Below are 16087 nucleotides of genomic sequence, written 5' to 3' on the forward strand. Positions count from 1 at the left end.
TTAGTTAGTTAGTTAGTTAGCTAGTTAGTTAGTTAGTTAGTTAGTTAGTTAGTTAGTTAGTTAGTTAGTTAGTTAGTTAGTTAGTTAGTTAGTTAGTTAGTCAGTTAGGTAGTTAGTTAATTTGTTTAGTTATATTCATCCCCAAATTTCTTATTAAAACTAATTTTCGCTTTTATCTTTTTTGGTTCATCCTGTTCTTGGAACACCCTGTGCTGTTATTATTTATCAAAGACAAAAACCAACACGAAATAATTGCAATTTTCATTAACTCACCAGCAAACAATTCCCCATTGAGTTTGAACTTCATTTCAATTTCGATAAAATATAAGTTTTTTTAACTTTTAACATATTTTTTTAACTGATTGTATGAAGTAGTTTTGAAACTAGTATACGTTCCTTGCAAAGCTCCAAAATCAATCCCTAATTTTTTTTAGTTTATTTATATATTAAAGAATTAATAATTCTTCAAACTCATTAACCCTTTCATTTATTTTCTATAAATAATAATTAAAGCTTTCGATGTAGCCTTCAGACGAGGGTGAAGGGTATTAAAATATAGTGTTGAAATTAAAATATATCTCGTATAAAAATATTTTTCGTAAAAAATATAATCTTATGAAAATGAGTTTAATACATAAATTTTCTACTCTGGTAGACAGTCCTGATTTTAAAAATATTTGCTGACAAAATTGCACTTTTTAATCTTTCGTATATCGTTTTTTATATAAAAAATTAAAAACTAAACGTAATTGAAAACTTAGCCGTCGTTGTCAAATAACGCCGTTATTAATGCATGTCGCCACAGATCTTTGACCGTCATTGTTAAAAAGACGAATAAACGTTGATAGAAAAGTGAAGAAGTTGAAAAATTTTCTTTCATTACAACATTTTGTGATAAAAATTATCATTTTAATCAATTAATTTTAATAAAATACAAAACATATTGTGTTATATTGTGAAACACCAACGCGAATATAAAAAAATAAACGCATTTAACGTGTAAAACAAACGTTCAGTGTAAAGGCGTTTGTGTTCAGCTATTACATGAGGCGTTTGCGAAAACCGACTGCAAAAGGCAAAAGTAGTGAAGAGACAACAACAATAAACCTTGAAGTGACAGGCAACTTAGATATTGCTCACAGCAGCAGTGGTGGCAGCAGCTCCGAAACGCATGCCATTAATCAGGACCATAACTCACCAACGAAAACCTGTAAAGCTGGTGCTGGCACATTGGTGACACCAGCTAAACAACGCTCTAGGCGAAATATAATGGACACAAATGGCGGGACAACAACATCATCATCAGCTACGGCCAGCCTCGGCAAAGAGGTTTTCAAACATTTTGAAAAATCTGGAAAAAGTGAATTGTACGGATTGTTTAATTCTAGTTGCCGAATCTACTACTCTATATATCTATATCTTAATTTAGTAAAAAAAAAAATGAAAAAAAATTGTAAAAAAAATTTAGAAATACTTTTTTTTGTAAAAAAAACTGGCCAACTGGACAGGAACTCAACTCTCTAAACGCTTAATTCTTAAATAATTTCGTTTTAGTTTAAAATTCTTAAAACAACATGTACGTGACAACGACAGTCCATATTTGGGTAAACAAAATGACTTTAAATTTGGTGTCTCCAGTGCTATCTATGATCTACTATGGCAGGGTGTACGTTGTAATTTGAAAAAGGATACTGTTTTAAATACCCTAGGTGAAGTGGTGGTGAGTAAGATAAATTTATAAATTAGAAATTTCTTTTGTAAATTGTCTAATCTTTTAGTGTTTATTACTGTCTATCAATGAGCCTTTAGTTTAGGTTATAGTTAGTCTATAGTCTATATTATAGTCTAGTCTAACTACTAGTCTGTAGTATTGTCTACAGTTTAGTCTAGAAGCTAGTCTAAAGTCAATTTTGTTGTACGGTTTGTAGTCAAATATAGAAGAATGTTTAGCTCCTATAATCTAGTCTAGTCTATTGTGAAATTGATACTCTATAGTATAAAACAAAGTCCTTGTGAGAGTCCGACTACATGTTATACTTTGATATACAATAAAATTTTATCTGCTTTCTCTAACAGGCCCTACATGATGATTTTCCTTCTCTTATACTGGATGTAATCAACGTTCTGGATGCTGAGACTTCTCTGATGACCGATGGCATACAAGAAGAACGCTTAATGTTTTGTCAGATACTAAAAGAACTGGATAAAGTAATACCCGATAAATTGATTAAAGAAAGATTGGAAATAGATACATTACAAGAAGTGGGCATAGTTAAGAATAAAGTATTCTATACGAAATTTATTAAAATTAAAACAAAATTATAGTAAGTTTTCAATAGAAAGCATTTAGAACATGATTTCTTATATAATATTCCATTCCAACTTACAGCTACAAACAAAGACGTTTCAATTTATTCCGTGAAGAAAGTGAAGGTTATGCCAAGTTAATAACCGAATTAAATCAAGAATTTGAAGATGATGTTACCTCCGATAGTATAATGGATATAATAAAATCATTAATAGGTTAGAAATGCTTTAATCATTGGATATATATTTGACCTATTCACAATCGATGTCGTACCGTTGTAACGTTGTATGTTGTAAACATTTTTACAACATCATCAATTAATTATAAAAAATACGACATACTATGATACAACCGTACAACATCATTTGTGAATTGCAAAATTGAGAAAATTTTTAATTGTTTTTTTTTATATTTGTATTTACAGGTTGTTTCAATTTAGATCCCAATCGTGTTTTGGATATTATTTTAGAATCATTTGAATCACGACCAGAACGTTGGCAATTATTTATTCCATTGCTAAGGGCTTACATGCCAAATGGTTCGATTATATGTGAAGTTTTGGGTTATAAATTTCGTTATTTTGCCGATACAAAAACACCACGTACTTTATTTCATGTCTGTTCCCTATTGCTCAAATATGCTGTTATAGATCTTAATGATATTTATGTTTGGGTAAGAGACTTAAAAAGAAAAATTGTTATTTTAAAGTTTTGCATTTCAAAAATTATTTATTTTAGCTAACACCTACTGATAAAATGATTACCGGTGATTGGGAACAAGATTTAGCGGATGCTAAAGAATTTGTACGTAAATTAAATATAATTGTTACTAATAAAGATAAAGAACCGGCAGAACCGGAACCTGAAAAGGAATATAGTTTGGTGAGTTTAAATACTACTACTTCTACTCTTGCTTGAAGTGAGATTTTAAATGAATTTCTTTCTCCTAACTCTGACAGGAAAAATACTTTGCTAATCAAAAGTTTGGCTTATGTGAAGGTCTACTCAAAGTGGGCGATTGGGAGAATGCTTTAAAAATTATTAAAAAACTACCCGAACAGTCGGTGGTGGTACATGAACCCATTGCCCGCGCCTTAGCTGAACTCATACACATTGGCATTGATCATGTCTATCGTAAACAATGCTTTAAAATATCACCAGCTGCAAAATTGCAAAAACGACGTTTGGCAGATGATACAAAACTTGTGCAAAAGATACAAGCTAAAGAATTTCATGAACTAAGAAACTATGTTATACCCATGGTTATAGCTTTGGGTCCCTCATTGCACTTTGATACGGTTCTCATGTATAAATTGATACGTATAATGCGTACAATTATTACAGAAATGGGTGTGGATAATCAAAATCTACCTACGGTCAATAGTGAGGCAGAAACTTTATACAATGAGGTTATGACCATAATGGATTCAGCTATATTGCCTGCATTATCCTATTTGGATTGTAATTGTCCTATGGCTGAAGAAATATGGACGGTATTAAAACATTTTCCCTATCATTATCGGTAAGTTTTAGTTGTTATTTAATAAAGTAATAAAAAATTTAAATTTTGCCTTTTTTTGCACTTGCAGTTATGCTTTATATGCCCGCTGGAAAAATGATACTTATCAATTGCATCCTCAACTTATACGCCGACGTGGTAATGCTCAAAAGAATATTAAAGCTATAATGAAACGTGTCAGTAAGGAGAATGTTAAACCTTTGGGCAGACTTATTGGTAAACTTAGTCATTGTGCTCCTGGTTTTCTATTTGATTATGTAGGTTTCTTTTTGTTAATTAATTTAATATTTTATTTAATTATTTCTTTATTTATATTCTTTTAGATTTTATTACAAATTCAAATCTATGATAATTTAATTGGTCCCGTTGTGGATTCTTTGAAATATCTAACTCTATTATCTTTCGATTGTTTGGGCTATTGTTTAATTGAGGCTTTAACTATGGCCGATAGAGATCGTTTTAAACATGATGGCACTTCTATATCATTATGGCTACAAAGTTTAGCTTCATTTTGTGGTGCAATTTTTAAGAAATACAATATTGAATTAAGTGGCCTGTTACAGTATGTGGCCAATCAATTGAAGTCCCAAAAAAGGTGAGTTAAAATATTTGTAAAAGATTTTCTAAAGATTTTTTCTTAAATATTTTTTCAAAAATATTTTCCAGTTTGGATTTGTTAATTTTAAAAGAAATTGTACAAAAAATGGCTGGTGTTGAATCGGCTGAAGAAATGACCAACGAACAATTAAATGCCATGTGTGGTGGTGAATTACTTAGGGGAGAGGTAAGTTGTTTCGTTATTCACCAAAAATTCTAACTAAAATTTTCAATGAAAAACTTTTTCATTGAACATTTTCTAAAATAAATAATGTGTTTCCATTGTTTATATAATATTTAAATATTTTCCTCCATTTCTCCCATTTCCAAAAGGCCGGTTACTTTAGTCAAGTTCGTAATACGAAAAAATCATCACAACGTCTTAAAGATGCTTTGGCCAATAATGATCTTGCTGTAACTATTTGTCTGCTAATGGCACAACAAAAACACTGTGTCATTTATAGGGAAACGGCACAAAGTCACTTAAAATTAGTGGGTAAACTATACGATCAATGTCAAGATACACTCGTGCAGTTTGGTACATTCCTGGGTTCAACATATTCCGTGGATGAGTATGTTGAACGTTTACCCTCTATCATAGCCATGTTGCAAGAATATCATATAAATGCTGATGTGGCATTCTTTTTGGCCAGACCCATGTTTACTCATCAGATAAATGTAAGTTGAATGAGAATGAGAACTTCAAAAATTTAATTTTTATTTTTTGTTACACAGCAAAAATATGATCAATTACGCAAAGCCGATCCAAATGCCAAGAAATTAACTAACAATCAAAAATTGGCAAAATATCTAGATGCCACCAATTTGATAATGAATCCCATTGTTGAGTCCGTACGTCCTTTGCATGGACCCAAAGTATGGGAAGATATATCACCACAATTTTTTGTAACATTTTGGTCTTTAAGCATGTATGATTTGCAAGTACCGCACGATAGTTATCAAAAGGAAATAACAAAACTTAAACAATTATCAAATCAAGCAGCTGATTCCAAGGATTCGGTAGGTTTTTTTTTGGTTTCTCTTTACAATTACAAAACATTAATAAAACGTATTTCTTTTATGCTTACAGAATGCTTCTAAAAATAAAAAAGAACAAGAACGTTACATAGCTCTTATGGATAAACTACAGGATGAGCGCAAAAAACAACAAGAACATATTGATAAGATTTTACAACGTTTACAACAGCAAAAGGATAATTGGTTTTTATCTCGTTCTGCCAAATCGGCTAAAAATGAGACCATAACACAATTTTTACAATTGTGTCTATTTCCAAGGTAGGTTTTCCAGTTAAATTTATTTATTAAAATTTTTGTAAAATTTTGTGAATTTTTTCTTTTCTTCTAGATGTACTTTCACTGCCTTGGATGCCTTATATTGTGCTAAATTTGTCCATACTATACACAATCTGAAGGCTGCTAATTTTTCCACCTTATTGTGTTATGATAGGGTAAGAAAGTATTTCAAGATTTATTTTATTGAGTTTTTCTATATCTATATGTAGTCTAGTCTATAGTCTTGTCAATAGTCTAGTCCATAGTCTAGTCTATAGTCTGGACTATCGTCTAGTCTATAGTAAATTCAATAGTCTGCTCAATAGTCTAGTCTATAGTCTAGTCTATAGTCTAGTTTATAGTCTAGTCTATAGTCTAGTCTATAGTCTAGTCTATAGTCTAGTCTATAGTCTAGTCTATAGTCTAGTCTATAGTCTAGTCTATAGTCTAGTCTATAGTCTAGTCTATAGTCTAGTCTATAGTCTAGTCTATAGTCTAGTCTATAGTCTAGTCTATAGTCTAGTCTATAGTCTAGTCTATAGTCTAGGCTTTAGTTTAGTCTATAGTCTAGGCTTTAGTTTAGTCTATAGTCTAGTTAAGTCTATAGTTTAGTATATAGTCTAGTCTGAAGTCTAGTCTATAGTCCGGTCTATAGTCTAGTCAATAGTCTATATATAGAATAATCTATAGTCCAATTTTTGTCAATTTCTTGTGTGGAAAAATCTTTAAGACTCATTTTAAAATTTCTCCTTAAACTTAATATCCAGATCTTTTGTGACATTACTTATTCGGTAACATCTTGCACCGAGAATGAGGCAACACGTTATGGACGTTTTTTGTGTGCCATGCTTGAAACTGTTATGCGTTGGCACTCAGATCAGGCCACATTTAACAAAGAATGTGCCAATTATCCTGGTTTCGTAACAAAATTCCGTGTTAGTAATCAATTTTCGGAGGCAAATGATCATGTGGGTTATGAAAATTACCGGCATGTATGTCATAAATGGCACTATAAAATCACAAAAGCCATTGTATTCTGTTTAGACTCGAAGGAATATATGCAAATACGTAATGCTCTTATCATTTTAATGCGTATTTTACCCTACTATCCGGTATTGGCAAAATTATCGCAAATTATCGAACGTAAAGTGGAAAAGGTGCGAGAGGAAGAGAAAAATAAAAGACCTGACTTATTTGTAATTGCGTCATCGTACATTGGCCAGTTGAAGACGAAATCGGCACAAATGATTAAGGAAAGTGATTTTCATCAGGTAACTGAAAGGCCTCAAAGGTCGGATACAAATACAGCTGCCAGTATAGGCACGGGTGCCAACTCAGCAGCTTCAATTGTGCAGAATTTATTAAATACCACACAAAATGCCAGTACAATAACTTTGGTAGCACCTGCAGCGCCCAGTACACAGCAGCCTGTGGTGGATATAAAACCGCCCAGTAATGGAGAAATAAAAATCGGTAAGTCCTTAAGGAACTAGAAAGATATTTATAATTTATTTTGTTTTTCTCTTTAGAAAAACGCGAAAAAGAACGTTTGGAACGGCCCACAAAAATCATTAAACTTAACTCAACATCAACAACCTCCGAACGTAGTAGTGGTGTTGGTACTGGTGAGCGTGAATCTTCTAGTTCAAATCGTGCGACAGTTATTGAAATTAAAGATGAACCTTCTTCATCCAATTCTACTACAGCTTCGCATGAACGTGATTCAGATCGTCATGGCAGTAGTACACGTTCTCTTAAGGATATCATCAAAAAGGAGGAAGGACGTTTACGTGAACGAGATCGTGAACAACGTGATCGTGAGCGTGAACATCGTAATCAACTTTTAGAGGATATGGAATCGTCATCAACATCACGTTCGAAAAGAGAAAAACGTCGAGAGGATCGTTATCGCAATGAATCGCCTTCAATGGAAAATCAAGAGAGTGCAAGCAGTAATAAAAATGATTATGATCGTAGTGAACGCGATACTAGAGATCGTGATTATGAACGGAATGAACGTGAACGTAGAGATCGTGATCGTGATTTGAGTTCGGTTTCGAATGAAAGTATTGGTTCGTTACAGCAACAGCGACGTAGTCAAGATATTTTAGAATATGAAAAAGGTGAGTTGCGTTGAAATTTATTGAAATAGAATAATGTTTTCTTTTTTTAACTGATTAACTCAATTGAGGAATAGGAAAAGCTTTTCTTGCTTTAAGAAGAAGATGCATTTCCAGTTAGCTTTTATGTGCAGTTTTTAACTATCTATAAAGGAAATAGCTTTCTGTTTGAAGCAGCTGTATTTTAGAAATATTATATTTGAAGAAAGCTCTTAATAAAGCTTTTTGTGTATCCCTTATTTAAAAGAGAGAGAAATATCAGTTTTATCTCTTCAATCAAGACAAAGCTTTTCAGATTTACATCTTTTTACTTATGTAAGCTTTCAATAGATAAACCTTTAACTTCCTCTTGTACAAAAACAGAAGAACTTTTGCTTTGCTTTCATAAGGCAAAGCATTTTAAGCTTAAACCTTTCTAACTTATACTCTTAAATGAATAAATGAGTTTTTTACTATAACTCTCTCATAAAGATACGATAAAATCATTCGGTTTGAGTTCTTCAATAAAGAGAAAAGCTTTTTGTTTCATTCCCTACATGAAAAGTGAAAATCTTTTTACTATATCATAAAGATAAGATAAGATCGTTCGCTTTGATTTCTTCTACAAAGAGAAAAGCTTTATGCCTCAATCCCTACATGAAAAGAGAAGAGCTTTTTACTATAACTCGCTCATAAAGATAAGATCATTCGCTTTGAGTTGTTCTATAAAGAGAAAAGCTTTCTGCCTCTTTTGCTAAATCTTTGCTAATAAAATGAATGACTTTTCCAATACACAGCTTAAACTTTTAGCTTTAACACTTTTATAGAAAGAAGAGCTTTTAGCTTTAATACTTTTATAAAGAGAAAAGCTTTTAGTCTAAATTTTTATATAAAGAAAAGAGCTTTAAGTTAAAAATTCCGTAAGAAAATATCTTTAATCTTTAGCTTTAATTCAAGCTGCTAAAGACACACTATTGAAGCGAAGTGAGTTTGACTCTCTATGACCAGATCGGTCTTTTTTCAATTCTACTATAAATAGGGCTTTCATTTTAAACTTTTAAATAAATAAAAGAGCTTTAAGTTTATACTATTAACAGCAGATCTTTCGTTTTAAACTTCTATGAAGAGCTTTCAACGTTAACTTTGAATATAGGAGATCTTTTGTTTTAAACTCCTATGAAGAGCTTTCAACTTTAACGTTTCCATGATGAAAAGGAACTAAACTGTTCTATAAAGAGATATTCTATTCTATGTTAAAGAATCTCTTTTATTAACAGTCAAACCTCTATCTCCACTTCTATCTCATTAGCTTTCATTTAGAAAATAATAAATTTTTCATCTATTAACATTATTATTTCTAGACTCAAAACGTCGCAAAATGGAATCGTCATCATCATCATCCAATTCAAAGGTTAGTATTTTGGTGCAATCATAGTTACCTAAGACAACAACAACAGCAACAATAGAACAACGAAAACAACAATAACCAACAACATCAACAACAATTAACAACATCAAAAAAAAACTTGATGGCATTTGCGAACGAACATACAATAAGAAAAACATAATTAATAGAAAAGAGAAAGAAAAAACTCAACAAAAACAAGGCGAGAGATCAGCTTTAACAACAATAAGCTTTTAAATTAAGGATCATAGTTTTCTACAACAACATTTGTTCCTTGTCTCAAACTAAATTTAAACAATTTCCCCTCTAAAGGCTACACTCAGGGCTTTCATCCTTGTAAAGAGTGAGAGAAAGAAATACAAGTAAATTTAACCTTGAAAAGAAGACTTATTTTGGCTGGACCAAGTAAAATCCTTGACATAAAAGATGAAAACATTTTCAAAAAATGTTGAATTTTTCTATCTAGTAGTATTTTTTTTAATTTTACATACATAAGTTTATGAAAGCAAAAAACAAAGAAAATATTGGTAAATATGTATAGAAATTTTATACAAAATTATATTTTGTAATTTTCCATATGGTAAGTACACGTATACCATAATAAATGTTATTAAACAAAATAATTTAAATTTAGTTAAAAAGTATTTGTTTAATGTATTTGTATTAATTATATTATCTAATTTATTACTTGACCTTTTCCATAGTAGTTAAGTTTTTTTGAATTATTTTATTGTTTTAAGATTATTTTTACATTTTTTTACTAAAAATCAAAGGAAGAAAGGATTTATTTAAGTGTTTTTTTATAATATAAGTTATAAGTATTTAGTTTATCTACTTAATAAGTATACAATAAGCAACAACAATGAAGACCAACTTATGCTGATAAGTTCTATAACAGCATTCAATTATGTTTAAACAATCAAAGAAGCCGACATAACTTAGTATCATCTTTACAAAATATCAAGATCTGCTGTGAATAAAGTTCTACTTAAAGCGCAGTTTAAATATAAACCAAAAAAGTAGTTGTCATCTGTAAGAAAGGTTAGTGGCAGGAGCATACACTCAACTGTTTAAAAAATACAATACTAGGACAGCTATTGCGTAAGATTTGGAGTTGACAGCTTCGTCATTTCTTAACCTGAAGGAGGAACAATATAGAATTCAAAGCTTTTCTGTTAACATTCGTTTTATCAAAACAAAATCTCATTCCAATGGCTGCTAATGAAACCTTATGTGATCAGCAAAGGATATTCGAAGATCTTTACATACTTGGTTGTTTTCTTTCGGAATCTAAAATTTGAACTGACTACCTCATCATATGATATACAACAGTTTTACGAAGAATTTCAACAATCTTTTATGATATACAGCTAAAACACATGATCATTAATCGGTTTTTTGTTATGAAGCTGACAGTTTCGGACCTTTCTTATACTGAAGGAGGAAATTGGAATACAAATAGTAATCTTCAGAAAAATTTCCATAGATTCCCAAGATCCTCATTTTCTAAGGACGTCGATTTTAAAATACTGAAATCTATTAGAAGTGACTATCTCATCATATGATATACAACAGTTTTCGGAAGAATTTCAACGATCTTTTATGATCTGCATGGTATTCTAATGATCATCATACCCACCCTGCTTTGTGCGAGCTATAGAAGATAATGATCTACAGAGAAACCAACTGCTAAAACTCATGATCATTAATTGGTTTTTTGTTATGAAGCTGGCAGTTTCGAATCTTTCTCATCCTGAAGGAGGAAATTGGAATACAAATAGTAATCTCCAGAAAAATTTCCATAGATTCCCAAGATCCTCATTTTCTAAGGACGTCGATTTTAAAATACTGAAATCTATTAGAAGTGACTATCTCATCATATGATATACAACAGTTTTCGAAAGAATTTCAACGATCTTTTATGATCTGCATGGTATTCTAATGATCATCATACCCACCCTGCTTTGTGTGAGCCATAGAAGATGACGATCTACGGGGAAACTAACTGCTAAAACACATGATCATTAATTGGCCTTTTGTTATGAAGCTGACAGTTTCGAATCTTTCTCATTCTGAAGGAGGAAATTGGAATACAAATAGTAATCTTCAGAAAAATTTCCATGGATTTCTAAGATTCTCATTTTCTAAAGACGTCGATTTTAAAATACTGAAATCTATTTGAAGTGACTATCTCATCATTTGATATACAACAGTTTTCGGAAGAATTTCAACTATCTTTTGTGATCTACATGGTGTTCTAATGATCATCAATTCCCGCCCTACTTTGCGCGAGCTATAGAAGATAACGATCTACGGAGAAACTAACTGCAAAAACACATCAACAATAGTTATGTGAAGAAGATATACCAAACGTTTATATCCTAGGATAAATAAACTCAAAATGGCTCAAAAACTATAAGCCCTTTTTTTGTCGGAATCTAAAAGTGACTATACAAAGAAGTTTAACGATCTTATGCAATCTACATGTTGAAAAAGCATTTTTTAAGGACTATACTTTCTTTACAACCTTTGCTTTGTGCGATACAAAAAGATCACGATCTATTGAGCAACTAACTGTCAAAAGTACAAGATCTTCAGCTGATTTTTGATACGGAATTGTAATGACATTAAATCGACGTAAAACCTATTTGACATTTTATAGTCTGGAAACTTAATCTCGCGAATAACAAACATCCAGCTTTAAACGATCTACAATTTCTATATAAAAAAAGACAAACAATCATCTGCGATCAACTTTACTCCAATGCTGTAAACAGACATTAGTTTACTTTATTGGAATCTCAATTGGAAGTTACTTAATCCTTCGTATGATCTGCAATATATTGAATATGAAAACAAGCATTCTTTCACGATCTCCAACTGTTATAATCTTCAGCCGATCTTCTTCTTTCAAAATATACATAAAAAACAATATTTTTTGAAATTTTATTGGATCTTGAAACAACTTTGTGCGATGTACAATAATAATTTTCAACATTTTATTGGATCTTTAAAAGTGAATTTATAATAACTTTGTGCGATCTTCGACAATTATATCGTGATATGGAACAAACTTAACAGATTTTAAAATCCAAATTTATCGATAGATGTTTATTAAAATTGGATGCAAACATTATTTTGCAACGTAAAAACGATCGCGATCTACAATTGTAATAATCTTCAGCCGATCTTCTTCTTTCAAAATATAAATAGAAACAATCTTTCTTGAAATTTTATTGGATCTTTTGCGATGTACAACAATAATTTTCAACATTTAATTGGATCTTGAAACGAGAATAATAAAACAACTTTGTGCGATCTTCGACAATTATATCCTAAATATTGAACAAACTTAATCGATTTTAAAATCCACATTTATCGATCGATGTTTATTGAAATTGGATGCAAACATTATCTGCAACATGAAAACGATCGTTTGTTTAATTTTCTGCAATCTTAAAAGGAGAATTTATAAATACTTTATGCTATGAAATAAAATGAACAAGACCTTTAACTGATCTTCATAATAATCGTCAGTTTGTAGAAATCTAAAACAACTAAGTTTAGTGTAAAAGCGATCAACAACAATTGTACGTGACTGATCTTAAAATATATCTTATTCATTCGATATATACCGAAAAGAAAACGTTTGCTGCTGAACTATGACCTTTTATTGATCATCTAATCGATTTAAATTTAAGTAACGTGCAAAAGTAATCTTCAGCTGATCTTTTTAATCAAATTTCGTTGAATTTTCTTGGATCTTTAAATTTATACCTGTTTTATGTGATCTTGCAAAATTGTAAAATTAATATAAACCTAAACCGATCTTCAATTTAAACGAAAACATTTTATTTACTTAAGAAGACCTTAAAAAAGAAATGATCATGATGTCTGACTGATCCTAAAACATGATCATATCTTTAATATGTTGGAATCTTTAATGATAATTGCCTATCTCTCTGATGTATTTCCTGTTTATCATGACGCGTTTATCGGATGATATTTGTATATCCCTTTTTTATGGAGCTCCACGAAAAATTCTAATGATTATAATCTCCATAACTTCTACGAGGAAGCTGATGTTAAATTGAGAAGATCTTTTTGACCATACAAAAGATGCTAACATGATCATCGGATAATCTTAACCAGCGAATTTGTATTGCTTAACATTGTTGGATAATTTCTTGCTAAATGATCTTTCTTCTGGAAATATGTCTAAGAAAGCTGATTTATATTTTACATTGGATCTTTACCCTATGCAACGACTCTTTTTTTTACGTGATCATCTTGATCTTTGTGAATGAACAACATTGAATAAATGGAAACAATGAAGATGGACGCGATTTCAAATATCAAGTGAAAACTTCATCTAAGAAAAGGAACTCTCTCTCTAGAACATTCATAAGAGTTCATGGTTAAAATACTGAATGCCGTTAACATCTTACTCAATGGAATATTCTCGAAGACAACAAGTATATTGAAGACTTTAAACTACTTTAAAAGGATTAACTACCTAAAATCTTTACAACAAATTATTCGCTCTTAAGTCGTCTGCAAATGATCGTGGAATTCCCCAAAAGCAATTAACAACTTTAAAGAGATTTACTCAATGAACTTAAAACAACTTGTTACTTATTAAGCAACGTAAAGACTTCAACACTTGTACGTTTAAATCAACTTAAATCCAGTCCAGTTTTATAACTACTACAAAAGAACACAAAGACAAAATCAGCTTTAAAATCTCCAGCCACACAACTTTTGAGTTTTCCCACAATTTTATTCACAATCTTGAAGTTAATTGACATGGTTTTACCCAACAAAGGCTTAGTTGCTTGCTTATCCAAGTGCTGTAGTGAAAATGCTGTATTGTTGTTGAAACGTTGGTCTGAGTAAAAACACACACACAAACACATACTGAATTAAGAATGAAACGAAAAACCCTGCAGGTGAGCGGTGAGTGAGTGAAAATGACAAACTAAACATTTAAAATACAACAGCTTAGCTTAAGAAGAGAGAAAGAAAAGGGGGTTTATTAACAATTTTGTTTAGGAAATGACTTAATTGTATATTTAGCAGATCATTTTTAAATATATAAAAAATTATTTTCTCTAATTACAGAAACAACTTATAGATGATCATAATGAACCTTCTAAAAAGGAACGTAGTGTTAAGAATAAAGATCGCAAAGAAAAATTAACTGATGAGGAAAAAGATGCACGTAAAGAAAGAAAATTGGGTCGTAAAAGAGAACGTTTAGAAGAGACTTCTTCTTCAGAGCATAAACGTCGTAGAGATGGTAAGGTTTTGAATAAAAAATTATTTATTTAATTTGGTTTTAATTGTTGTTGTTTTTCCCTAACTTTTAGTACAAAATGGTGATGATGATCAGCAGCAGCAACGTGAACGCGATAAATATCATACTAGAGTAAGATTTCCCTAAAAAATAACTCGTTAACGAATTTTTTTAGTACATATCTTACTCTCTCTTTCTTACTTTGTATCTCTCTTTCACACACACACACAAACTCTCTTATACAATCATCTTAAATAATTTTCTATATTATTTAGGAAAAATCACCGCATATAAGAGATACACGAGAAAGATCTCATGAGAAATTTGAACGCGATCGTAGCAATCGTGATGATCGTTCTTATAGCAGCAGTAGTACAACCACTAAATCCACTAGATCCCGCATTGGTTATTAAAAATACTTAATTTTAGCATTTTCTTTATTTTTTTTTTGTTTGTTTCTACAACAATAGTTTTCGTTATAACAAAACAATTATCCGCCGATCATTTTATCATTATAAAATACTTTAATTTGTACGCTAACTAACTGCTAAGTGAATTAAATTTGTTTAATTTTTTATTCTTATTGTATTGTATGAAATAATTATAATTTTTCCCCCCGCTTCATTAATAAAAAAAAATCATTTAATTATCCATAAAATACAATAAAAATTATTATATAATAAATTTTAAACTTAAGTCTATCAATCTCTCAATTTTTAATAGACTTTTACTCTGTGGTTAAATTAAGTCTAAAAATGTATGTTTAATATTAAATTAAGTCTTATTTTTTGAGCACTCAAATGTTTAGGAGATTCACCGAAAATTTTCTATTCATAATATTTAGTATATGTTACTAAAAATAACAACTATACATATTTTTTTCTTTTCGTTTAAACTAAATTAGTAAAATAACAATAAAAAACAGATCTAAATTGAATAAAAAGTTTTTGTTGGTTTTATTTTAATGATGTTTTGGGGGATTGTTGTTGTTGTTGCAGCTAAAACTACAATAATCTAGTTGAGGAGTTCTACATCAATGTCCAGACCTAAAAATTGGACTACTTCAACTGAATGCGTCCATAAATCCATTGGACAAAGTGAAGTAGCAGTTGAATATGTGTTGGGTGTCATGAGGGCCCTGACCCTAACATGCGGACATACGTTGGGGACGGCACGGTCTATACGTGACCAGTAGTCATTGAGCCTGTTGCTCCATCCTGATCTTAGTTGTGCCAGAACTACTCTTGTTTTCCGCTGCAGGTTTTCTTCCGTGTCAGCTATGGGCGGTAGGCAGTTGGGAAGTTCTACATCAATGCCTAGGCCTAAAAATTGGGCTACTTCAACTGGATGCCTGACCACATGCAGGACATTCGTTGGGGACGGCACGGTCTATAATTGGCCAGTAGGCATTGAGCCTGTTGCTCCATCCGGATCTTAGTTGTGCCAAAACTACTCTTGCTTTCCGCAGCAGGTTTACTGTCTGCTATGGGCGGTGGGCCACCTTCAAGAATGACATTCATGCGGTATCCTGCGATCGCAGAGTGTATGGCGTCTCTATGATTGTCGTTCAA

At 31.2% G+C, this 16087-nt stretch overlaps 1 protein-coding gene across 1 annotated transcript; it reads left to right on the forward strand.

The window, feature by feature from the left end:
- Positions 1–811: 811 nt before the first annotated feature.
- Positions 812–15447, forward strand: LOC111686437 (THO complex subunit 2). The gene is made up of 20 exons (XM_023448794.2): positions 812–1367; positions 1555–1720; positions 2077–2324; positions 2390–2523; positions 2733–2980; positions 3046–3189; positions 3267–3829; positions 3897–4083; positions 4150–4421; positions 4493–4610; positions 4757–5101; positions 5159–5443; positions 5514–5719; positions 5790–5892; positions 6484–7189; positions 7246–7839; positions 9177–9226; positions 14342–14519; positions 14590–14648; positions 14792–15447. Exons 1-20 carry the CDS (start codon positions 1045–1047, stop codon positions 14927–14929), a joined length of 5067 nt encoding a protein of 1688 aa, XP_023304562.2. The 5' UTR covers positions 812–1044; the 3' UTR covers positions 14930–15447.
- Positions 15448–16087: the final 640 nt, after the last annotated feature.

The sequence above is a fragment of the Lucilia cuprina genome, chromosome 2 (assembly GCF_022045245.1).
Source record: "Lucilia cuprina isolate Lc7/37 chromosome 2, ASM2204524v1, whole genome shotgun sequence".
Classification (NCBI taxonomy): domain Eukaryota; kingdom Metazoa; phylum Arthropoda; class Insecta; order Diptera; family Calliphoridae; genus Lucilia; species Lucilia cuprina.